General features: G+C 37.7%; 5 protein-coding genes, 1 long non-coding RNA gene, 3 other non-coding genes and 2 pseudogenes across 15 annotated transcripts; 4 read left to right on the top strand and 7 right to left on the bottom strand.

Moving 5' to 3' along the window:
• The first annotated feature begins 960 nt into the window (after positions 1–960).
• Positions 961–1,910, top strand: LOC104728786 (uncharacterized). The gene is made up of 3 exons (XM_087472916.1): positions 961–1,274; positions 1,395–1,665; positions 1,740–1,910. Exons 1-3 carry the CDS (start codon positions 961–963, stop codon positions 1,908–1,910), a joined length of 756 nt encoding a protein of 251 aa, XP_087329042.1.
• Positions 1,911–5,744: 3,834 nt separating this feature from the next.
• Positions 5,745–6,946, top strand: LOC104725628 (ethylene-responsive transcription factor ERF105-like; annotated as a pseudogene). Its single transcript, XR_015570688.1, has one exon. The product of XR_015570688.1 is annotated as an ethylene-responsive transcription factor ERF105-like (transcript).
• Positions 6,947–7,992: 1,046 nt separating this feature from the next.
• LOC104725627 (ethylene-responsive transcription factor ERF105 pseudogene) lies at positions 7,993–8,969 on the top strand (annotated as a pseudogene). The gene has a single exon (XR_015570689.1). The product of XR_015570689.1 is annotated as an ethylene-responsive transcription factor ERF105 pseudogene (transcript).
• A 1,058-nt stretch (positions 8,970–10,027) lies between these two features.
• On the bottom strand, positions 10,028–13,576 carry LOC104725626 (lipid droplet phospholipase 1). 2 transcript variants are annotated; one of them, XM_010444301.3, is made up of 11 exons: positions 13,017–13,276; positions 12,628–12,815; positions 12,480–12,547; positions 12,152–12,222; positions 11,822–12,067; positions 11,407–11,570; positions 11,259–11,314; positions 11,128–11,180; positions 10,925–11,036; positions 10,583–10,680; positions 10,028–10,367 (listed from the first exon to the last, which is right to left on the bottom strand). In XM_010444301.3, exons 2-11 carry the CDS (start codon positions 12,771–12,773, stop codon positions 10,296–10,298), a joined length of 1,086 nt encoding a protein of 361 aa, XP_010442603.1. In that variant the 5' UTR covers positions 12,774–12,815; positions 13,017–13,276; the 3' UTR covers positions 10,028–10,295. The 2 variants fall into 2 exon arrangements, with proteins under 2 accessions (XP_010442603.1, XP_010442602.1); XM_010444300.3 differs by having other exon boundaries at positions 12,628–13,576.
• A 293-nt stretch (positions 13,577–13,869) lies between these two features.
• LOC147935244 (small nucleolar RNA snoR31) lies at positions 13,870–13,968 on the bottom strand. The gene has a single exon (XR_015573523.1). It is a non-coding gene; the product is annotated as a small nucleolar RNA snoR31 (small nucleolar RNA).
• Positions 13,969–14,048: 80 nt separating this feature from the next.
• Positions 14,049–14,145, bottom strand: LOC147935243 (small nucleolar RNA R30/Z108). Its single transcript, XR_015573521.1, has one exon. It is a non-coding gene; the product is annotated as a small nucleolar RNA R30/Z108 (small nucleolar RNA).
• A 133-nt stretch (positions 14,146–14,278) lies between these two features.
• Positions 14,279–14,388, bottom strand: LOC147935242 (small nucleolar RNA Z107/R87). Its single transcript, XR_015573525.1, has one exon. It is a non-coding gene; the product is annotated as a small nucleolar RNA Z107/R87 (small nucleolar RNA).
• Positions 14,389–14,678: 290 nt separating this feature from the next.
• LOC104725625 (uncharacterized) lies at positions 14,679–16,214 on the top strand. Of its 2 annotated transcripts, none has more exons than XM_010444299.3 (6): positions 14,679–14,932; positions 15,003–15,095; positions 15,188–15,434; positions 15,509–15,605; positions 15,694–15,759; positions 15,866–16,214. In XM_010444299.3, the coding sequence occupies exons 1-6, from the start codon at positions 14,761–14,763 to the stop codon at positions 16,046–16,048; spliced, it is 858 nt and encodes a 285-aa protein (XP_010442601.1). In that variant the 5' UTR covers positions 14,679–14,760; the 3' UTR covers positions 16,049–16,214. The 2 variants fall into 2 exon arrangements, with proteins under 2 accessions (XP_010442601.1, XP_087327451.1); XM_087471325.1 differs by having other exon boundaries at positions 14,723–14,932; positions 15,027–15,095.
• On the bottom strand, positions 16,167–17,799 carry LOC104725624 (uncharacterized). The gene is made up of 2 exons (XM_010444298.3): positions 17,186–17,799; positions 16,167–17,096 (listed from the first exon to the last, which is right to left on the bottom strand). Exons 1-2 carry the CDS (start codon positions 17,693–17,695, stop codon positions 16,302–16,304), a joined length of 1,305 nt encoding a protein of 434 aa, XP_010442600.2. The 5' UTR covers positions 17,696–17,799; the 3' UTR covers positions 16,167–16,301.
• A 1,738-nt stretch (positions 17,800–19,537) lies between these two features.
• Positions 19,538–20,309, bottom strand: LOC147935241 (uncharacterized). The gene is made up of 3 exons (XR_015570973.1): positions 20,130–20,309; positions 19,770–19,817; positions 19,538–19,677 (listed from the first exon to the last, which is right to left on the bottom strand). It is a non-coding gene; the product is annotated as an uncharacterized LOC147935241 (long non-coding RNA).
• Positions 20,310–21,882: 1,573 nt separating this feature from the next.
• Positions 21,883–25,080, bottom strand: LOC104725623 (uncharacterized). 3 transcript variants are annotated; one of them, XM_010444296.3, is made up of 8 exons: positions 24,623–25,080; positions 24,019–24,158; positions 23,781–23,880; positions 23,593–23,691; positions 23,092–23,439; positions 22,896–22,988; positions 22,584–22,790; positions 21,883–22,497 (listed from the first exon to the last, which is right to left on the bottom strand). In XM_010444296.3, exons 1-8 carry the CDS (start codon positions 24,962–24,964, stop codon positions 22,231–22,233), a joined length of 1,596 nt encoding a protein of 531 aa, XP_010442598.1. In that variant the 5' UTR covers positions 24,965–25,080; the 3' UTR covers positions 21,883–22,230. The 3 variants fall into 3 exon arrangements, with proteins under 3 accessions (XP_010442598.1, XP_087329994.1, XP_087329995.1); XM_087473868.1 differs by having other exon boundaries at positions 23,781–23,890; positions 24,623–25,077; XM_087473869.1 differs by having other exon boundaries at positions 23,781–23,869; positions 24,623–25,075.
• Between the last annotated feature and the right edge of the window lie 28 nt (positions 25,081–25,108).

Raw genomic sequence — 25,108 nt, 5'->3', positions numbered from 1 at the left:
GGTGATGTAGTATCACAAGGTGATTGGACTATTCCCAGAGGAAGGCATTCGCTTGTTCAACTGCTCAGAGTGTGCCTTCAGCATCACGAACCCCCCTCTCCGGGTTTAGGCAGAGACATCTTCCTCTGGAAGTTGACTCCCGATCAAACGCAAGGGAACTTCTCTTCTATGCGAACTTGGCGGCATTTACACCCTATTGGATCCTTTGTTCCCTGGCATTCTCAGGTTTGGTTCAAGGAAAAAATACCCAAGATGGCATTCATGGCATGACTTACAGTTCAAGACAGGCTCACAACAAGAGATTGACTGATTCGCTGGAGTCTCCCAGTTCCTTCATCTTGCCTCCTCTGTCAGACAGGTAATGAGACAAAAGACCACCTTTTCTTTCAATGCCCTTTCTCATTGAACCTCTGGACGACTTTCTTTAACCACTTCGACCCTCAACCTGCACCGGCATTTGACAGTTTCTTAAATTGGATTAAGTCTCCAACCACAAATAGGAAACTTAACTCAATTTGTAAACTTGTCTTCCATGCCTTGATTTATACCATTTGGAAAGAACGAAACTCAAGGCTTCATACTCCTACGATACGGACGGAGCACCAACTCCAAAGAGAAATTTAGCTTCAGATTAGAAGAAGGCTGTTGTGGCTGGATCGATCGCAAGCTCAACAACAAACGACAAGGAACCCACCCAAGGAGACCTATATATGCCTCTGGTTCTCTCATTTCCAGGCCCCATGATTGCTCCACACTTTATATTAAAGTCTCTTAAAATCTTCATTGTATTTCTATCCATTCAGTCTCTCCATAAAGACTTATCAGTTATTATGTACTAAACTTATTCAGAATTTAATGAAATGGTATCTCTTTAAAAATAAAATAATAATAATAATAATAATAATAATAATAATAATAATAATAATAATAATAATAATAATAATAATAATAATAATAATAATGCAAGCAAGAGACTTACCTTGGTTTTTTATTGGTGATTTTAATGAGTTGAAAGGAAACCATGAGAAGCGTGGTGGGCGACTGCGTAGTGCATCGTCCTTTATTCCTTTCAACTCCATGATCCGACATTGTGGGTTACTTGAATTCCCCTGCCTTGGGGATAGCCTATCTTGGCGAGGTTGGTGGGATAAGAAGCCGATACGATGCCATCTGGATAGGGCTCTTGCCAATGAGGCGTGGCATGATCTTTTCCGTCAATCTTTTACGGAATACTTGGAAATGATTGCGTCTGATCATACGCCGGTGTCGGAGTGGTTTCCGCTTTGACAGACGTTGGCTAGACAAAGAAGACTTTTTGAGAATATTTCAGCGGGCTGGGACTCTGAGGCAAACTCTCGGCCAGGTAACTTTGTGGATAAGGTTGTTACGTGTAGGCATGCCATATCTCGATGGAGAAAGGCACAAATGCCATATGGACGCGAAACCATTGAGGATTTAAAATCAAAACTGGCGACCGCACAGGCGGATGACACTAGTTCGGTCGAGGAAATTGCAGGATTAACCTGGCAACTTCGTGAAGCGTATCGGGATGAGGAAGTGTATTGGTTCCAGAAAAGTCGTAGTCGTTGGATGAGATTTGGGGATCACAATACCAGTTATTTCATGCCCAGACTAAACAACGGCGGGCACGAAATCGCATTGCTGGTTTGTATGATGACAATGGTGTGTGGTCTACGGAGGTTGCTGATATTCAAAATACAGCGGTCAATTACTTTCAGGGATTATTTACCTCTTCGGCTCCTTCCGATTTTGAGGAAGCACTAGGGGAAATACAACCGGTTATCACGGAAGCAATTAATGAGATTTTAACTCAAGATGCCTCTGAAAAAGAGGTCAAGGAGGCTTTGTTTATGATGTACCCTGATAAGGCCCGGGTCCCGATGGGATGACCGCTCTTTTTTATCAAAAGGCGTGGGGGACCGTGAAAGCGGATTTGGTTTTCTTGGTCAATTCTTCCTGCGAGATAGAGTTTTTGATAAATGGTTAAATATGACAAATATTTGTCTTATTCCCAAGGTGGACAAGCCGACAAAGATGACGGAACTACGGCCAATTAGCTTATGTAATGTTGGGTATAAGGTTATTTCAAAGGTATTGTGCCAACGACTGCGGGGTTTCTTGCCGTCACTAGTCTGTGAAACTCAGTCGGCGTTTGTTGAGGGACGGTTAATTTCTGATAATATTTTAATAGCTCAGGAGATGTTTCATGGGCTTCGCTCTAACCCTTCTTGCAAGGGGAAGTACATGGCTATCAAAACAGATATGAGTAAGGCATATGATAGAGTTGAATGGTCATTTATTGATCGTTTACTACGTAAATTCGGTTTCTGTGATAGGTGGTTATCCTGGATCATGTGGTGTGTGACGTCGGTCCAGTATAAGGTTCTACTTAATGGAGAACCCCATGGTTCAATCATTCCTCATCGGGGGCTTCAGCAGGGAGACCCTTTGTCACCTTATCTTTTCATTCTTTGTACTGAAGTACTAATTGCTAATCTTAGGAAGGCAGAGCAATCCAAGCTCATAACCGGAATTATGGTTTCGACTGCTTGTCCGACGATCTCTCATCTACTATTTGCGGATAATAGTCTTTTCTCTGTCGCGCCACGAAGGAACAATGTGGAGTTGTCTTACGAATTCTCCAGCAGTATGAGCGGGTTTCCGGTCAACAGATAAATTTTCAAAAGTCTTCAATTCAATTTGGCCACACGGTTGATCATGATTTGAGAGAGGAACTCAAAGGAGTTTTGGGTATTTCTAATTTGGGTGGTATGAGTTCCTACTTGGGTATTCCAGAGAGCTTGGGTGGGTCTAAAACTAAAGTTTTTGCCTTTGTTCAGGATAGGTTACAGGCACGAGCTGGCGGATGGCCGGCCCGATTGTTGTCCAAAGGAGGCAAAGAGGTCATGATTAAATCTGTTGCTACGGCGGTTCCCACTTTTGTTATGTCCTATTTTCGTCTTCCGAAAACGGTCACACAGAAGCTCACCAGTGCAATCTCTAATTTCTGGTGGAGCTCTTCTGATCAGTCACAAGAACTTCACTGGGTGGCTTGGGATAGGCTATGCCTAACCAAGTCAGAAGGGGGTTTGGGATTTCGTTGTTTAGATGACTATAATACGGCTCTGCTGGCCAAGCAGTTTTGGCGTTTGATTACGGTTCCGGAATCACTATTTGCTAGGGTGTTTAAAGGACGATACTATCGGCACTCGGATCCTATGGATCCAATTAAATCCTACTCCCCATCTTATGGGTGGCGGAGTATGGTGTCTGCTCGCTCTCTGGTTAACAAAGGACTCATTACACGTGTAGGGTCTGGGGCTTCCATTTCAGTATGGACTGACCCTTGGATACCTGCTCAATTCCCAAGACCAGCAATAAGCTCTGGGTTGCCTCTCACCCCTTCGCTTCGAGTTAACTCTTTCGTTGAAAGGACCACTAATTCCTGGGATATGGCCTTGCTTTCGGCCGCCTTTGTGCCGAAAGATGTTGCCATCATTTCTGCTATTCCTTTAGGTACGCCAACGTCCTCGGACATGTTGGGATGGCATTTCACCAAATCTGGTACTTATTCGGTTAAATCGGGATATCATATCTTACGCCAGGCGACAACGTCAAGGACCATTTGTGGTCCTGACATTACACTGCTTCAGGCCTTTGTTTGGAAAATTCGGTGTCCTCCTAAAATCAGGCATTTTTTTTGGCAAGCTATCACAGGATGTATCGCAGTCACTTCGAATCTTCGCAAACGTGGACTGAGTTGTGATACAACGTGTGCTTTCTGTGGTTTTCCGGTCGAGACAATTAATCACGTCCTCTTTGAGTGTTCTCCGGCAAGGCAGGTGTGGGCTTTGTCATCTTTCCCAACAGGGCCGGATGCATTTCCAACTGCTTCTATTTATGCAAACATGGATTTCTTATTTTGGAGGGCTAAGCAGTCCCCCACCCCAGATGTTTATCCCTGGATATTGTGGTATATTTGGAAAGCTCGGAATGATAAAGTTTTTTCCAACCTGGATTCGAATCCGCTGGCGCTTTCGCGAATAGCAGAAGAGGAATCTCAAGCCTGGTTCCGTGCTCAGCTGGATGACCCGGTCGATGTACCGGTCGGTGCTCAACATGTTACGCACAGTGACAGATGTAGGATGGTGGTCGCTAGACCTGCTTTGGGTTGCCTTTGTTTTGTAGATGGGTCTTGGAAAGCCACGGACAAATATGTTGGTCGTGGCTGGTTTTGTACCTCTTCTGGGGAGGAGGCTCCCACTATGGGGGCCGCCAACCTTCGTCGTAGTCTTACGCCTCTTCATGCAGAGATGGAAGCGCTTATATGGGCGATGCGATGTATGATTAGTGCAGATAATCAAGACGTGGTCTTTCTTACCGACTGCTCTGATCTGGTGAAGATGGTGTCTTCGCCTTCCGAGTGGCCAGCCTTCAAGCCGTACTTTGAGGAGATACAAGCTGATAGGAAGGAGTTCCACTCTTTTTCCTTAGCCTTGGTTCCCCGCGCTCAGAATAGTAAAGCTGACAATCTGGCACGACGTGTTCGAACCGTTTCGCATCCAGCTACCTTTGTAAATAATATTCCTTCTCATTGGCTGTTTTGAGCTAATCGTTTGTGTTGTTGTCAAAAAAAAAAAAATAGTGCGAGCAATAATGGGTTCAAAATTCATCCACACTAATCCTTCCTCGAGGTTTTTCTCTCTAATACATTATACGTTATACATCTTCAAACTGCATACTATATATTGTTGTGTATATATGTTTATTTGACAACGATATATTATATATCTATTATTATTTCGCAGGTGTAAGAGTCAAAGTAACGGCTATGATGAAGAGAGTGGTAGTATATATCCCTTTGTGAGTGCTCTGTGTATGAATGGTGGAGATGGAGACAAAAGCTACTCTGCCAACTCTCTTATTCCGGTGTAAGAGCGGTGATTGAAACAATGCTCGTAACTCATTTTGGAGATGCCATTAATATCGATGCATTGTTTAACAAGTATGCACATCACGTTTCTCAGCATGCTAGCTGCAAGATCAAAACGACTGTAACTCTAGTTGTTTCATTGATTCGGAAATAACTATTATCATGGCTTAAGGATTAATCCGTATGAGATGCGCACCGTCCATACTTTCATATAAGTCAATGTTTTCCAACCAACACTCTTTTTGCTTCTTATGTCTTTCAAAGGTGTTTCTCAGAATACATATTCAATGGGAACTTTGGAGTTCCTCCTTTTTTTGTTTGCCAACAGGAATATTTGGAGTTCTTTGTTCGTTGTATGATTAACCTAACCCATACGTGAAAAGCCAAACCTCATAAAAGCCTTGTATGTGGGGACTCATAATTTAAATTGACGGAAGTTACAAATCTTGACCATGAATGTGCATGAAGGAATTTCAAACTTTCATTGTCCAAAACAGGCAAGTTGCTCTATATAATAACTATACTATATTGCTTAGCCGTGAAAGACACAGAAATCAAGTAACCAAATTCAGAATAATTTCAAAGTTCAAACAATTAAACAAAAGAATAAGTTTCAAATAATGCGGCCAAAAGAGCTACTACAACCACCAAATCATATATAATCCACAGTGTGCCCAGACGAGAATCCAAGGCAGCCATATTTGTCTAAAACAGGCAAGTGGAGGACAAACACATTCGTGCATCCAACTTACTCCAAAATATAAATTACCCATAAAAGTATATAAAAAAGTGTCAAATTTTTATTCAAAACTTCTCTATAATAATTAATTTGTATCTTGGATATGAAAAAACCTGGAAGCCGACACTAGTTTCATAATTGATATGGCCCCCTCCACAACAAAAAGACAAAGCCTCAAATCCTTTCTTTATCTTAAAATAATAATTTAGAGAGTCCACTTGCCTCACTCCAAACAACAAAAGAACCACACAAGTCAAAATCTTGAAAAAGGATCCTTCCTCTCTCCAACACAAGAAGCTCACTACGAAACCTCTCACTTCCCACCTCTATATAACCTCCAATCACAAAAACTAAAAACCCACATTCAAAACCACAATCGAAAACACAAAGAAGACTCCAACATCATCTATGGCTTCTTCACATCAACAACAACAACAACAATTAGAACAAGACCAATCAGCTTTAGATATCATAACCCAACACCTCCTTACCGATTTCCCTTCCTTAGTTAGAGACCTTTGTCTCCACCATCCACCACTCCACCACCTCAAGTACTCTAAGCCAACGGAAGCCACCTCTTGCTACCATTGCAGTTCCTACTACTACCCCGGTGGCTCAAGAGGAGGAGAATCAGAGGCATTACAGAGGCGTCAGGAGACGACCGTGGGGTAAGTATGCGGCTGAGATCAGAGACCCTAGCAAGAAAGGTGTTCGTGTTTGGTTAGGGACTTTTGACTCGGCCATAGAAGCTGCAAGAGGTTATGACAAAGCTGCTTTTAAACTACGAGGAAGCAAAGCCATTCTTAACTTCCCACTCGAAGCAGGCAAGCACGAGGACTTAGGAGACAACAACAAGAAGACTGTGTCTTTGAAAGAAAAGAGGAAGAGACAAGTAACAGGGGATGAAAGCCACCTGAGCAGCCATAAAGCTGTGAAGAGGGAAGAAGTTCAGGCTCAGGCTGATGCTTGTCCATTAACACCGTCAAGTTGGATGGGGTTTTGGGACAAAGCAGACAGTAAAGAGATGGGAATATTCTCCGTGCCTCCTTTATCTCCTTATCCATCTCTTGGATACTCTTCACTAGTGGTTACGTAAACGTCCGAGGATCAAATCTGGAAAATTCCAACATTAGGTGACATTAGCAACTTTAAATTGTGTTTAAAGCTTCTAAGATTAGCTGATTGTAAAAAAAAAATGCTTTACTATATTCATTCATTCTTCTTAAATGCGATTCTTTCTACCTTTCCTCAAACGAGCAAAAGAGTATGATGATCTTTTTTATAGCATGTCTTCCTTTTTCTTAAACGAAAACAAAGAGGAAATTCGAACTTACAAGACCTATTAATGAGCCCTTCGAACAAAACAATTGGCCTCCAAGACTTTGGTCGCTCTGTCTAATAGTGCAGAAACCCACAAAACATATGCACTTTGCTTCAACCCTATAATATAGGGCCTATATATTTCACCATAGAACAAAAAATCTCATCAGTAATAAAGTACATGTAGATATAGTTTGATAACGACTGACCCACTGGTTACTGGTGATAGACTGATAGTGAAGTAAATTATTACAATCGGACTCCAAGAGAAGCTGGACCTACCTTCAAGAAAAGTATATGATAAGATATCTACATTTTGAAGAACTGATCTCACTCATATATAGACATAAACTGCTACACCTAGACAATTCAATGGCAAAAGAGCCCAACAAAGAAAGGGAAACTACTTTGGAACCACCGGAATGTTCATACCCTTGCAATATACATATAAACCATTTGACTAAGCTGAAAACAGGCTACACAACATCAAACCATGTGGGTATTTCAGAAGTTGAAATATCACATACAAATTAATATACTGTATACATATACATATGTATGCATACACGTTGTACTGACGAACATTGAACTGAAGTATAGTACAAAGACAATGAGTCCACAATTTATTGAAGTCCTGAAGATACAAACATCGAGATATTGTCTAAAAGAGGCAAGTCGACAAACACTCGTGCATCCACCTTTCCAAAATATAATTAAACTTTACCCCTAAAAGTTAAAAGAATGTGTCACTTTTTCTTCCAAATTTCTCTAATAAAAACAATTTTAAAATGTGTATCGGATATGAAGAAACCTGGAAATAGACACTAGCTTGATGATGGCCCCTCACTGATAAAGAAAATTCCACAAAATCCCTCCGTTCTTATCTTAAAGTTATAATATTTAAAGCCCACTTGCCACACTCCAAAACAATAGTAGAACTAAACAAGTCAAAATAATTGAAAAGGATCCTTCCTCTGTCAAACCAAAGAAGCTAACTACGAAACCTCTCACGTCCCACTTTAATATAACCCTCCAATATCAAAATCCAAAATTCACAATCGAAACAACAATCAAATAGAAAAAGACTCCAAAATCATCTATGGCATCTACACATCAACAAGAACAAGACCAATCAGCTTTAGATCGGATAACCCAACACCTTCTTACCGATTTCCCTTCCTTAGAGACCTTTGTCTCAAACATCAACCACAGCACCACCTCCACTCTAAGCCAGCGCAAGCCACCTCTTGCCACCATTGCAGTTCCTACTACTGCACCAGTGGCTCAAGAGGATGATCAAAGGCACTACAGAGGCGTGAGGCGAAGACCGTGGGGTAAGTATGCAGCTGAGATCAGAGACCCAAACAAGAAAGGTGTTCGTGTCTGGTTAGGGACTTTTGACACAGCCATGGAAGCTGCAAGAGGCTACGACAAGGCTGCTTTTAAACTACGAGGAAGTAAAGCCATCCTTAACTTCCCACTCGAAGCAGGGAAGCACGGGGACTTAGAAGACAACAACAACAATAAAAAAACTATCTTTAAGGGCAAAAAGGAAGAGACAAGTAATGGAGGTTGAAAGCTATGGAAGTAACCTGTATATCCATAAAGCTGTGAAGAGAGAAGAGGCAGAAGTTCCGGCTCAGGCTGAGGCTTGTCCGTCAAGTTGGATGGGGTTTTGGGACAGAGAAGACAGTAAGGAGATGAAAATATTCACCGTGTCTCCGTTATCTCCTTATCCATTTCTTGGATACTCTCAACTCGTGCTTACGTAAGCTTCTGGGTCAAATTGGGAACATTAGGTGACATCAACTTTGGATTACTCTCAAAACAAGCAAAACATCAAAAAAATAGAACTTGTTAATCTTAAGGGTTGTATTCAAGATTCCTCATGGAGTGAACTAGCTTCTAGATTAGGTGATTGTAATTGATATATTATATTCATTCATTCTTCTAAAATGCAATTCTTTCAACCATCCTTTAAGAGCTCAAGAGGATGATTGGATTCTTATAGAACAAAGAGGAAGTTCAAACTTACAAGACCATGGTAAGGAACCGTTCGAACAATACGATAAGAATCCAAGACTTTGGTCGCCATTGAATAGTGCAGACATCCATAAACAGATGGACATTGCTTCAACCCTATAAATTTCACCATAGAACAAAAAATTGCATCATTTAGTTAACTAGATGGGAGCATATAGTTTGATAATAACTGAACGCATTGGTTACTGATGATGCTGAACTAAATTCTTACAAATCGGCTCTAAGAAAAGCTGGACCTACCTTCAAGAGAACCAAAAGATAAAATATCTACATTTCGGAATATCTGATCATTTATAGTACATAAACTGACTACACACAGACGATTCCATGGCCAATGGAAGGGTCCTATAGAGACAGGAATTTTCATCCCCTACAATGAAACCATTTTAACCAAGCAGAAAACATGCTGCAAAACATCAAATCCAGTGGATCGTCGATCAACAACCAAGTTCATTCAGATCCCAAATCCTCTCATTCTCTGTTAGACATCTGAAGTGGAAATATTACGTAAGAATGAATATATACACTATACTGAAGAAAACCATTGAACTAAAGTACAAAAGCAAATAAGGCAACAACTTAAGGAGGTCTTGAACCAACGTACCTGTATTTGCCAGATCATTATCAATGCCCATAATGCAGAGATACAGAATGCCCAAGACACAAAAAATTCAGTACAATTGAATGAAAAACCTAAGCCATCTGTTTGTCACCCGCTCCACCTGAGCTTCGGCTTCCAGATGTACGTGATGCTAAAGGTCGTAAGATGTTCACATCATACAACAAAACAAGAGTATCTTGATCATTCCAAGTCACTAAATCAAAGGGAACAACCAAAGGGAAATACTGGATATGAGAGAGTCTTGATTGCATTTAGTGCTGCACCCTGAGTGTTTAAGACTTTGATTATTAAGTGACACGGCCAACTCAGTAGGTTTCTTCTAAATAGAACAAATATACAGACACACAACTTCCAGAATTTATACTTTCCATTGCATAATATAATACATGATACAATTGAATTGAACAAGCTTTCCTTTGCTGCTAAACCATGTATCAAATACATTGGTCATAATCGACATCTTGCTACCTGAGCAATCACAGAGAAAATGAGATGATTTTCTAGTGTAAACAACTACATGACATATCTCGTCTGACTGGAAAACTGGTGCTTTACTATGAAACTTGAGTCCTTAGTTATCTTGTCCCAGACTCTTGGGTGATGAAAGTTTTACTGATTTAGGCATGGAAATGATCGATGATATGCTCTATGACATCTGCTCCTTCTATATGCATATCTTCATTTTTAACCTGTAAATGGCATAACACAGGCTATTAGACTTCATGTTTTCACTAGAAAGTATGTGAAATTCATCCTATCAGAATGAATTAACACTACGATATTGTTCATGCTTAATAACAACAGAAAGATAACTATCACGAAAAGATGCAATTAAAACCCTTAGGAAGGAGGATAAACAAATGTTATATCTTAGGATACGTGAGGAATGACAGGAGAGAGTGACCTGTATAACATTATGGGCAGCGAACCTCTGCCTGCAACTGTGAAAGCTAACATCAACTTTTTCCCATGATACCGAGGACAGACCTTTGATAATTTCTTCTGCAAAATCGACAAGGAATTACGTCTTAAATACATCATGCTGTTTATTATAATAAGAAAACAGACGCACTACAAATGGTAAACCAACGTATGAATTGTTTGTAGTGAACACTAATCTTTCTACCAGCTAATGAGATATAAGGCATAGAAAGTAGAAACAGAAATAAGAGGAAGTGAGCAATAAGTTCTACAATATAACTAATAAACGCCTAAACGGTCAGTATATCATCAAGTGCAAGCTAACCTTCTATGTCGTCTGAATGATTCTCGCCTTCTGGTATGTCCTCAACATCACATGCCTTGCAGAGTTCTTCGTAAACAATATGAGGATACTTATCATTCAGAGAATCTTCCCACTGGGTAAACAAGAAATTATTCATTTATTAGAGAGACCCATCATATCAAAATTCTGAACCCAATGAAGTAATCCACTAAGAGTCAAATTACCTTAGGCAACTCACTGTCACGTCTAATAGATGCAGTCTTCCAGCCAACGACGCCTATTCAGATTTAGTGAAGGAAAGGAAATGTAATTTCATATGCTACAAATTACTACAAACAACACACATAAAGGATACGATCATAGCCCACATTTGAATAAACCACCCGCCTTTTGAAGGCACGTAGCGCTGATCTGCAATAGAGTAAAACGTTTTCAAGTGACTACACCTTCGAGAAATGGTTAGGTGAATTAACTTGTGAAAAATGGGGCATAGGCTGGCGTACATGAATTGACAATCACCGGTATCTTCCACCATGCGTCGAAGCAAGGGTGGTTTTCCCTCATCTTCATCTTTCAAGAATAGGTGCCGGCCAGTTCTTTTAAATATCCAGTGGATAATGAGGCCTGCAACTTTCTCAATGGAAGAAAAACCAAAGAGAAACGGAACCTGGAAGAAGAGAACAAATAACTCCTATGAGAATAACATCCAGACATAAGTGAAATAGTAATTCAGTTATACAAACATATCTCCATGGTTCAAGAATGAAAATAATGTTATCTTTGCATTCACAAGAATCATGTAACGCAATGAACTTTGTAGAAGAAAATTCGTTTCAAATTCAAAAAATTTATAAAAGACTATTTCGCAAAACAGATCACTAGAAGAAACACACTATGCATGCACATAAGAACAGTTACCTGTTTATTACCCATTGAACCCAAATGTGGAGTAGCTACAGTAATAAAGTTTATAGCCTCTAGTCCACATATAGTGCCTTTGGGAGGCCCTTCACTACTCTCTGCCAACGGTTCTTTCAAATCTTCTTCCTGAGCAGCTGGCTTGTACAATTTCCCAATTGCATACCTTGCTGCAAGCCCTCCCAAAGAATGTGCAACAAAGGAGATTTTACGGATATTTGTTTTTTTCTGAATAATTTCGAGTACCTGAACATGCATTTCGTTACATCAAACAGAGTCCAACTTCCCTAATGGCTAAATGAAAGAGCAAGTAAGTATGTGATGGCTTACCTCAGATGCAAGACGTTCACCCATTACATCCACACCATCTAGAGTAAGCGCAGACGCATTCTTTTCACTACCTGCTTAAAAACAGCACGATCATAAGAATCTTGGGGGTAATATAAGTCTCAAAAGCATCAGCAATAGAGATAATGGCCAGCTACATGAACCCAATAGTAGCAAGAAATAGAACAACAGAATCCAACTAAAAGGACCACTAAGGCACTAACTAAAGTGTAATTCAGAAAAGGGAAACTAATCCCAACAAGCAAAATTCTAAAAATTGTCACAGATTTATGCATTAAGAAAGAACAAAGTAGAAGAAGAATTGTCTTACAGTGAACAAATACTTTGTCAGGAAGCTTTTTAACGAATTGCTCAGCTCCAAACTTCCAATCATCCGTACTGCAGAACCAAAATAAGGAAACAACAATTACGAATTCTACTCCCAAATTGATTCAAGAGCGGAGAGAGGTTATAAATACCTTCCCAAGATGCCATGGACCATAACAACGAGGTGATCAGCGGAAGAAGAATCAGAATTCTGACAACTCCAAACATCAAGACTCCCATCAACAGACTCCGCGGAGCAAACACCGTTCTCCTCCTCTTGCTTATTATTATTCTCCATGGGATCAATCAAATTTGGACTTCGAATTCGATCTGATCGGATCTATTGCACAGCAGAAACAGAGCTTTCAAACAACCAATTTCAGAGGATCCAGGTACGATACAATGAGCCAGTGAGAAGAATTGGGATAAGGGAAAAAAAAAAAAAAAAAAGGTGGGAATATAAATGAGGGATAGGGTATATGAGTAGAGAAAGTGTGTGTAAGAGTGGGGATGAAGAGAGAGAGCAAGGAGACAGACTTGCCTGAGAAGGAAACAGAAGCAAAAGACAAGATAAAAAAAATGTATTCGTGGAAGTAAGGAATTCTCAAGTCGGCTGGCTTCCTCAGGGACATTACCTACCTCCGTGGGGGAACTATAATTCTCTCTCTACGCCATTGCTTTTCTTTTTTTCTTTTATTTTTATTTTTTGTATCGGATTAAAAAAAAATCTTGACTATTTTTTTTTTTTTCTGAACTACAAAAATAATATCTTTGACTTGACTGGTTTCACTTTCTTCTAATATCACACATAGGTTGTGTAAACTACTTTACTCGATATAAGAGAATCTGCTATTTCGTTATAACCGAACTGCTCAATCTTTTTTTTTTTTTTTTTTTTTGGAGAAACTGAATTGTGTTTTACTAATACAGAGGTTAGTATAAATTTGGATTAAAGGTGTATGTATTAAGAGTTTAAGAGTCGTTTCCACTAAAACGAAATTGATCACCACCACGACAATGTTTCCTGGACTTTTGCATTCCAAAGAATAGGATACCCTCAAAAGATCTATTGACCATTTTGGCGAATCTTGTTTTTTTGATGTTTGTAAGTGCATCAATAACGCAGTCTATGTTCCATGTTTCTACGATTTGGCTGATTAGTCCAATTTAGTCCAAATGATAATAATTCTTACACTAAAGGATTAGTAATTCATGTCCATTACTAGATCAAACATGATCGCATTTAATTTGGTAGAAGAATCCAAAATAACTGATTCTTCGAATGTTCTAGCCCAACTGGAAAATCCCAAATAACAAATTATTAATATCAAACCCCCGTGGTCATTAATGATTCCTTGTAAATACAATTATCTAAATCTGGATCAGTATTGTAGGCAGATTCAGAAGCTAAACGGTTGACATTCACTTGAGATGCACAAAGCAACTCTCAGATCAAGTGTTGGATTAGATTAATTTTGCTTCATCATTATCACAGTCTTAATTACGGTCTTCCAATAAGAAAACAAAGCAAACAAAGCGATTCGAAATCAATTAAGGGGATGATAAAAGGAGATAACTCAGTAGTGGCTAGTGATTTTAGGTTCGATTCTGCCAGCAATTCTCTTCAGCTATATCAGAAGAGGGAGCTGTATATCCTCATCGTTATCTCCTTCATAACCCCAATCAAGATCCAAAAACAAAATTTCTCGAGAAAAATCGATTAATTGTAACAACAGATTTTCCCTAGAAAAATCCAGATTCGAAAATGAAAACAAAAAAAAAAAAAGAAAAAAAAAGAGAGAGGAAGGCTCAGTTCAGCGGGAGTATCGACACAGAAACGAATCAACCAATTATGGATGAAACGACTCATTCCGGTCTGTTGAGCTTGAAATTTCCGAGTCGTCACTGCCAATAACTCTCTCTATAAACAGATTAAAAACATACTAAAGTATCATGAAACTTAAACAACCTAGAGAAGACGACGATTAAAAACAGAAAAGAGTGAATCCTAGATTCTAAAAACTGATGATGAGTTTGACCACGGCGATTGCTTTCTATTTATAGGGGGACATCATAGTTAGGGTTTTGCTAGGTCTTCGGTGTAAGTTTAATTGTTACGGCCCATTTTCGGCCCGTTAGAGGCTTCCAGAATTGTGCTGCTTCGGTTGTTTTGATTTCAATTCGGTTCGGTTTAATCTGGTTCAGGCTTGAAATTGAATTCCGGTTTAAATATTTTCTCCTCCTCAGGTTTTTTTTCTTCTTTTTTTTTTTAATTTCCGGGCAAAATGGACGCACTGAGAGCTTCTTACGGCGACGATTCATCGGACTCCGATACCGATGATCTTCCTCCGGCGTGTTCCGTTTCTGCTAATCCCGGCAAGAAATCGACCGCTGAGAAGGATTCGATTCCCCTACCTCCTCCGCCTCTTTCTCTTCTCGAATCCATTGTATCCACAGGTAATCCTCACGAACTTGTTACTCTCTGAAATCTGATTCATACTGATTCTTTTTTCTCTGAAATCTGAAGGTTCTGTGGATTTCTCTACAACAGAGCCTGGGGTTCGAGTAAGAAACTTCCCTCACGTCGATGGCAACTACGCGTTACACGTTTACATCCCTGGTAAAACCTCTTTTTTCCAAGAACCTAACCTTTTGCATCATTCAATTCTATCAAAATGTTCTTGCTAACTAGGATAAGTATATGTGTTCTAGTTACTATACCTCCATCCCCGAAGAAGGAGATCGTCAGTTTCTTAAAGCAGGTTGCGTCAGTTGTTCCTAATCTTCATTTGGTTGAAGCTGATGTGCCACTCAGCATTCTATGCAAGGATCATCAGAAGTTTAAGTGTGCATTGGGGAGAGAGTTCCATATAAGCTTAGGAAGGAGCGTTCCTATACGTGTTCATCAGATTAACTCAGTGGTTTCTATGCTTCGACAAAAGCTTCAGTTTCATAAGAAGTATAGCTACATTTTCCCTTTATATACCTTATGAAACCAATTACGATGATGATTTGTGAAACTGTTTTCGACAGGTACTTGATTGATTTTAATAAGTGGGAAGTCTTTGCGAATGATGACTGTACTCGCTCTTTCCTTTCTTTGGAAATCACCACTTCAGGACTGTCTGAGGTATGCTATACAACAAAGTTTACTTCGAATGTTAGCTTGATGTTAGGTATTTCATTTGCACTGATGTTTATAGCTTTGTTTGTTTTAGATAAACAAGCAGATCGATGCTGTTAATGAAGTTTACAAGTTTCACAATCTGCCAGAGTTCTACAAGGTCTCTCCACTTGTTATTCTATATAAAAGCTTGATTGTGTATGTAACAAATGTCTCTGTCACCAACACTTTACCCATCTGTGTTTGCCTTCAATTTTTTCCTATAGGATCCCCGGCCGCATATATCCTTGGTCTGGGCATTGGGTGACGTTAGAAATTCACTAAAGGGAGCTGTTGATGGGGAAGTGAGGAAGCTTAGAGCTGGTGGTTGTGTGCAGAATCGTATCTTCGTCTCTACGTTTTCTGGGATCGAGTGTAAGATAGGAAGAAAAAGACACAGAATATGTTAACTCCCAGATGAATAAGAGAATATCCCAATTTCTGTTTTTGAAGACCTATGAGTTGGTAGTGTAACGACATAGAACCATCAGGCATGAATTGATATGTTTTCTAGGGTATTCCACATTATATATGTCTTCAGGTCTCTAATATAAAAAAAAAAAGGGTCTTAACAAATCATAGTAACAATAGTGATTTGTACAGTGATTGGGTAAAAGGTAGATATTGAACTGGCTATTATATTACAAAACGTTTCCAAGAAAGTCAAATCATGGAACAAATTTTCGGTAACCTGGAGTCCAAAAATTGTCCGAGCATGCTAATAGGCTTCTCGAGCAACCTCATCAGACTCGGGGTGGCAGCAGCAAGGATGGACGTGATGAGAATGCAGTAAAGCTTGACCTGATCAGGTGCAATGCTGGTCATGGCTGTGTTGTGCGAGAAATACATAGCCATCATACAAATCTGAAGCTGGAACCGCAATGGGAACCCGAGGGTGAGAATGTTTAGCATAGAAAGTGAAACCGAAAACCCAATTGTATTAAAGAACACAAACATAGTGAAAGCAACCCCATTAAAGGTCCCCATGATAGATTGCCCTGCGATATGAGCTTGTTGATTTGTAGCAGTCACGCTCGTTGTGTTCTGGGATACAGCAGGTATTGAGCTATCTTGCCAGGTTCCACCTGGTGGAGTCAAGCTGGCCTGAAACGTGGCTGTGGCAACTAGTGAAGCCACCACCAGCAATGCGCTACGTGCTTCTGATGGTGAGTCTCTGTGCTTTTTGAAAGTAAAGTACTTGACAAGATCTTTGTGGCTTTGGGATCTCTCTTGGCATGTGGAAGTAGAAGTAGAAGTGGTTCTCTCGACATTAGTGGTACCAACGTCTCGCCCTCTTTGAGCTCCAGCTTCGATGAGTTTCTCATAGATTTCTCTATCGCCAGCTTCGCTCGGAAACATAACCAGCAAATCCAGTGCAGAGAGACCCATCTTGTTCATAGCATTCACCTCAAATGACCTTGACTCTTCTGGTATTGCCTGAACCAACACTTCAATCACCTATAAGAATAAAGAACAGAAGGAAAGAAATCAGATTTTCATTATGCTCTAAGACAGATATATAACCGCAACATAAATTTTTATCTTACCTGGCGACTTTTTCTCCAGGTCGCAAGATGAAGAGCAGTGTTACCCTGTTCATCTTTCTTGTACAATACGTCAATTCGATTCTGCTCTGTGATCAAATCAACAATGGCCGTGACGGCTCCAGTCTCTTGGTGCAGAACAGCAAGGTGCAAAGCAGTTTGACCTTGGACCGTCTCGTCTTCTAAGCAATCAACACAGCTTGACACTACCTCTCTGATCACATCGATTTTCCCTGTCATCGTTGCTAGATGAAGTGGAGTCTTTCCATCTTTACCTTTTAACCGGCAAAACTTCTTATCAATTCCCAAAATTGCCTTAACGGTTTCTACTTGACCGGCTGCTGCAGCCGCATGCAGAGGGCTAAAACCGTCTTTGTCCAAGTCAAAGACAAGGCCTGACCGCTGTCGAAGAATTTTCCCGCCGATGGCATACTCTTCACGCCTAGGATTGAAGGAGTTATGGAGAGGATCCGGTACGATCTCCTTTGGTAAATGAATCTCAAAATCATCCATTTTGATGATGATGCAGAAGGGAGAGAGGAGATAGATTTGAATATACAATGAAGGTGTGTGTACCCATCACGACAACCGCTTGTAATTATTCTATTACAAAACTCCCTTTGACATTTGACTTCGTAGCATATGTATGAATTCCTTAAATGGAACATCTGCTTACATTACAAGTGTCAGTTCTTTTGTATTAATTACTAGATTCAAGGAATTCATATAGTACGAAGTCAAAAACTAAGTTTGCTTTCAAAAACTAAGTTGTGGGGGATTGATTTCAAAAAACTAAGTTTGTTTTCAAAAACTAAGTTTGCTATTAGATTTATAATATATTATATATGTGTGGAGTTATGTTTGTAAACATATTTTTTTAGGAATGTTAACATTCATAATCTGCACTCATACCAGTTAAGTATTAGATTTGTTTATAATTTGGTTTAGACTAAAAAAATTATCAGTTTTGTCTTCGGCATATGTAAAGATAACTACATTAAAAAAACAGTAAGAAAAAGACAATATATCTATTTCAGGGCAGAAAAATAGTAAAACAAAAGTGATATGTTCCGCCCAGATATGATTTTCATCTCATAACTGTGGTTTTAATAATAATCTACACATTTCATATATTTTAGTTTATCAGATAAAAAATAAGTAAGTGTTTCGGATCCTCACGTATGTATGGGTTTTATTTGTAGATATATTTAGTTATATAGGATCTATAACATAAAATTATATTAGTCCGCTATAAAAGTGTGAGAATGAAATAATAATCCTTTCACCATATAATTTATTAGAATCATAGCAGTTATGATATTAATCCATTAAAACTATTCTTAACTGTTAAAAATTGTTTTTTTTTCACTTATGAACCAAAATCCACAAAACTTCAACATAATATATATTTTGAATTAATATTTTTGAAATCGATAATATTTGAATTTTTGAGATACTGATGAATCTAAAATCCAAAATTTATATAAAGAATATACTACTTTTTGAAATAGTAAATTGTGGTTAGATTATATATTACAAATATAATAAATGTATTCATATTTGAAAAAAAATATTCAAATTTTTTGGTTTTCATCTATTTATTATAATCAGAATTGATTAGTATTTTTGTTAAACTTTTTTTGAAAAAAAAAATAATTTTTTGTTGGACATATTCATTTAGATGATCGTTTTTGGAAATAACAAATAATATATCATCAAATTAAATAATTTTACATATATAGAATATCGACTTGACCTTGTGCAATTGCCAAAGGTAAGTCCTTAATGCACAAGACACCATCACACCAAGGATCGAGTCCCGCTCCCTACGAATGTAGGGATTAGGCTAATGGGCTGGCCTGTTGTGGTCCAATGGTTGAAAAAAAAAAATATCGACTTTAATAATCTGATCTGTTATCGAAATTTTTAAAAATGATTTTCAAAAGTATTGGGTATAAAACTATTGATATTCCATGAGTCAATGTTTTTATCCTTCATTCAATAATATTATTAATTTATTATACACTTGGTAAAATAGAAAAAGAAATGTGAATTTACAATTTTTTTGTAAAATATATGAATAAACACTTTATATTTTATACCACACATATATATCTTAAACTTAATGTTGCCTATTTATAAGTCTAAACACAATAAAATCAATCACAAGTGAAGTATTTTCTTCACGTCATAATTAAAGTCTCCATTTTTCAACCTACATACTTTCTTCTTCACACTACTAATCTCACAAATATATAGATATCCTTATGTGCGTTTAATAACTGCAGCCAAGCTATTTTAAAATGGTTTTCATACTTTATTCTTGTGTGATGATTGTCTTAGGATGAGTTGGAATTGTACATAATTTTGAGGTTTATTAGTCATTTATTCTCTTTATGAACATAAAGATTTATTAACACATATTAAAAACAATTTCGTTTTGAACATAAAAGAAGACAGTTTCATAGGCTTCTCGACTATATTGACATTTAATCCTGTATAAACACACCCAAATTATTAGTAAATTAAAAAAAAACATTAAATATTAACAACAATGAGAATCTTGATGTTTATGTGTATTATATACCTATGAGTTTGATTCCCAAGTCCAAATTATTGAACCAAAGTTTGCCATCTACAAAAACAAAGCACACAAATTATTAATACACAAAAATCTCCTTAAACCTCAATACTAACCACAAAATTACATCATTATGTAACAAAAATAATTACAACTTGATGAGTTGCTTTGAGGATCTATGTTCTATGAACAGCTCTTCCTGCTCTTCTCAATATTCTGATAACTTTTTTTGATGATTTAATAAATCAATTTATAAACTCTTTCAATCAAAAAGTGTCATGCAAAATAAAGATCAAACTTAACATAATATAAAATCCACCAAGTCAACAAACTAAGTAAAATTCAAAAATAAATAGATCAAAGTACCATAGTTTTGACGAGATACTGACACACAAGGTGGGAAAACAACTGTTTCCATGGTCCATTCGAAAGCTGAAATCAAGAATTAAAAAGAAAACTCAAAATTAGATTCTACTTCAATTAGCAAATAGAACAAAGAAAAATATATGTGCTATCGAAATTGAGAAACAAAAAAGGATATTCTAGGCTTTAAACACAAATATTTCGTTATATATATATAGGAAAATGGTATGGCATAAGTTAATTATCTATTTGTGATTTGTCATTTATTGTTAAGATATTTTTTACCCAAAACATTGCATAAATTTCCTAATTGTTCATCCACAATTTTCGCCACTATAAATTTTACCATATTTTGTTTTAATATTTGTTTCCTGACTAAAACAAAAGAATCTAAACAAATCTTATTATAATTTTCACAATATCGAAAAAATAATATCAGTTACTAATTACTTAAATTATCTTCAATTAATTTCAATCCATAATCGATGTAAAATTATTATAGAATTCAATTTATACTATTCATCATTTATTTTAATTAAACATAATATTTTATTGTAAAATTAGAATTTTCACTAAATTAGGATATAGTAGATCTCCTATTTAACTAAACATTAAAAATATTTCATAAATTTAAAATAATAATTTATTTTTATCTATTATTTGAATAGATTTTTGAAATACTTTCTTATTAATCATTTTGAAATCAATAGAAAAGAACACATTCCTTTTATAGATATTTTTCATTGGTTATTGTCGTCTTGTTTGTAACTATTGTTTCATTTCACAAAAGTATTTGTAGTTTTCTTGAACAAATTTTAAGAAACTAACGTTATCTATTTCCATTTTGGATAATCCAATATTTGTTTCCTTTAATTATCCACGTTATTTATGGTAATAAATTAATTTGGACTACTTCTTACCCAAATAAATAATTATTATTATATTAAAATTAAATAGTTGTTTCCAGCAATATCTCAAAATGTATTAGAAACTTAAATATATTTACATATATTTCGAATTTAAGAGTCCGATTTTTTTGGCAACAAACTTAAATAATTTCCATAAATATTAAGTAATTATTATTATTTTTAATTCAATTTCCATACACATTAAGTAATTATTATCTTGTTGATTGGGCTGTTATAGTATAATAATTTCAGTTTCCATAAACATTAGAAAATTATCTTGTTATTTAGTTTTATTGGCATTTATGGTAATTACATTGAAAGATTTATTTAGCTTTTAGGAAAATAGACACTTTAATATGGTGTAACCATCTTGTTTGGGTACGATTTTTATTTGTTTAGCTTAAATGACTTATACACTTAAATACCAAATAATATCTGTTTGGCTCCGATTTTTTTGCTAATCCTAACTCATTTAGTATCTGTTTGGCTCGATGATTAAGTCTAATTTGAGTGGCATTTCATGTAATAATTTTTTAATCTATGTCTACTTATTAAAAATGATTTCCTTTTAATATTATAGATTAGACATATCTTATGAATTGTATACGTTCAAAACCAGATATTCTGACTCGCTGACAACACCAACCAAAGAGATAAATTAACTTTTGAATATGAGAGTCAAAAGACCAAGTCCGATCTTAGCCGAGTTGACTTATCTCCCATTAGTTTCACATGATGAAACTTACGAAACTGTGTTTTTTGTTCAAATGAGTTTGTTAGAATAAGGATATAAGGAACGTATCGAGATTAGACAAAAGAATAAGAATAATAGTCGAAAAAGGAATAAATCAAGTGAAAACTTGTGTTGTAATTGTATTCGAATCTTCTACATTCTGCAACTTCTCTCATTGAAATAAAGAAGAGATAGTTGTTATTACGTGAAAGAAAATAATAAAAACTTAAAAGACTCCTAAAATCCTATAAATCACTACAATCTCTTAAGTTTTCTCTGTGGAGACTAACCCTTCTCTTCTGGAAAGTTCACATTTAACTTCCGGAAACACAATAAAAATCATGATCTGTAAAGGTTTAACTTCCTGAAACACAACAATCAAAATCATGATCTGTAAAGGGCCGTCTTTGGTTTGTTCAATATCCACGTCGGATGCTAATACAGTATCAGATAGCTTCTGCTTCTAAAGACCAGGAATTGCCTCCAAGTTATACTTTTCTTCAGCTTTGGGAGTTTCGCCTTCTCGGCTCTCCTGCGTTTTCGGTTTCTTCAATGCATCTAGAGTCTGGAGATATGTATACGACGAACTCTGAGGGTATTTGCTGCTAGGATTGCTTATTTGACTAGCAAGAAACCGACGGATGAGTCCCCTCAGAAATGGAGCCATTGTATCCGGTTCATATTCTAGGTAGTACATGATTCCTCCCATACATCCACAGAATAAAGCCACCTGATTTCATCGGTTGGAATAAAACATCATTTCCATTGTTAAAATGGGAAGAGAGTTGGAAATAACAAGAGTGGTTTGTATTGTACCTCAGCGTTTTTAATATCTGGAAGAAGGTGGCGGTTAATAAGTATCTCCCACAGAGAATCTCCTGCTCGTGGAAGAACGTATAGGGCAAGCTCAGAGCGTCTAGGTTTTTTCTCCAGCATAACCGAAAGGGCGGCTACACCACCCGCAAACCAATAAACGAGCTTGTGGTCCTTGGTTGCAACTTTTCTATGTGCACATATGAAAGCCTGGAGCAATTGGTTAACAGATATTTAGGCACATATATTTGGAATGGTTTTAGAAAACTATCTGCACAATAGGATGGGGCACAATCAAACGTAAAAACCAGCTACCTGAAAAATCCCAACAAAAGCAGACAAGAAGGAAGTCGATCTAACTGAATCCCTAATTGCAAGCCAAGATGTCCGGTACGGGGAAGCCACAAACTGAAAGTGTAGGATGAAATCAGAAAATACATATAATGTCTGACTAAAGGATAAACCCAGATCTAAATGACTGAAATGGGAGAGTTTAAGGAAAAAGCCTTACCTTTTGCAGGTGTAGAACGACATATGGGACAAATGTCAGGGAGAAGTATAAAGGAAATGTTTTCTTGAATGTAGCTGACATTGCATTAGCATTTTGGGCCAGACAGGAGTTAGTGTTTGGATGAATAGCTGAACAAGGAATGATGGAAGCAAACTCTTCCACCTTCACGTCACTAGCTGGGTTTTTACTAGAAATATAGTCTGATAAGGAGGCTACATCGATTGGACCACCTCTGCAGCATTCTCTTACAGCCTGATAGACAGGCCTTGCAACTGGACCAGTCTTCTGAATAAATTCTCTATATGATTTTGGCAAGGTTTCAGGACGCATTATAAAGGCATACATGACCTGCAACAAAATTAGTTTGCGGATCATAATCACTATTATATCAGATTAGAGAGATACGTATAGTGCAAAACAATTTTCTTCAACATCTATACCACTTCCATTACTAGTATTCAGAACACTGGAACAGGCAGAAAAGAGAAGAATTTCAATTACCTGAGAACATGCAAGAGAAAAAAGTAATGAATCTCCATGTCTCCAATGGCTTCCCCAAAGATGGAACTTGTTCTTTGACTTTGCGGAATTATAAGCCGCCTATTAATAAGAAAAAAAAGAAGATCAGACTCTCAAAATACATCTGATATAACTAGTACGACAGACAATACTATGACCATTAGATTTACCTGGCCTAATCTAGCCAAGAGGTATAGAGCAAGCGTGCGCCGCTGGTTGGAATCATCTAAAGCCAGGACAGACAAACCCGCAATTGAACCTGCTAAGACTCTGCTCCACCCTTAATCAAAGTCATAATAAGGAATATACTTTTCAAGCACTATGCACAAGCAAACAAGAGGAGCATATAAAAAAAAACAGATACAATACAAACATGAAGACAATAGCGAATAGAAACCAAAGACTTACGAATTGAGCGGCGTCTCTTTCTTTCTCCACTTCCTCAAACAGCATCTAAGGGCGTGATACGAGCCGGTAAAGCCACCAAAAAGTAGACCAATACGACATGCCTCTTCCCTCACTATCAAATCTTTCTCTGAGACAAGTTGCTGCAACCAATGTTCATGTGTTAGTTAATCACAAATACCAAGACTCAGAACATTGTTAGTAGAACTTGAAGGGAGACCTAGGCAAACAACTTATTTCGACACATCCTAAACAAAAGTCAAACACCTCACAGGTGCATCTACACGTTTGTAGCCCAACTGGAAAATTCAATCTAGCCTCCGGAAAATAAGAACACAACATGGCAATGCTTGACAACAAGCAGAGATGATAGAGCATGCATCAAGATTTGAACACTTTGGCCTCTTGATAAACAACATTTGAACCATTTTGGCACCGCCTCATATTTCTTAAGCCGAAGTCAATGACCACCATTGGCCCTAATTTCAAAAGAATCGTATCAAATTGAACGATGAAGCAGACTCGTAACTCGTAAGACTCAAAATCTCAAACATAAACCATAGAAACTGCCACACAAAAATAATCTTAATTCTCTCAATTCCCTCACCTTCAGATCAAGAAGCGAAGAATAAGACTGGCCCCTAGCAAGCTTAAAAGCGCGAAGAAGGATTCCGATCCCAACTCTAACACCATAAGAGAGAAGAAAGCTCTGACATAAATTCCCGATGGCATTGGCTACACAAGAAACGTCAGCGTGATCACAAAGCTCTGCCTGAGATCCACGCGCCGCAGAGCGCTGTCTACGCTGAAGCTCCGCCATGGCATCGCGTAGCCTCTCCTCCGCCTCACGAAGCCGGCGCTCAGCCTCCGAGCTGTCTTGAGATAAAGGAGAAACCGGTGGAGGCAAATACGAAGGATCCAAAACCGGCTTGGAGAACGAAGAAGGCATCGTCGAGTAACGGGAATTGAAATCGGAAAAGCTTCAGAGCTCCTTTGTAAGCTATATGTAAAATGATGCAATCAGAGAAATGTTGGGAGCAGTGAGGAAGAAGAAGCGATTGGGATATGATGCTACGACACGTCATCATTTATT

The sequence above is a fragment of the Camelina sativa genome, chromosome 11 (assembly GCF_030686135.1).
Source record: "Camelina sativa cultivar CO46 ecotype springtype chromosome 11, ASM3068613v1".
NCBI classification, from domain to species: Eukaryota; Viridiplantae; Streptophyta; class Magnoliopsida; order Brassicales; family Brassicaceae; genus Camelina; species Camelina sativa.
The sequence above is the reverse complement of the archived record's forward strand: the minus strand, read 5'-3'. Positions and strand labels throughout refer to the sequence as shown.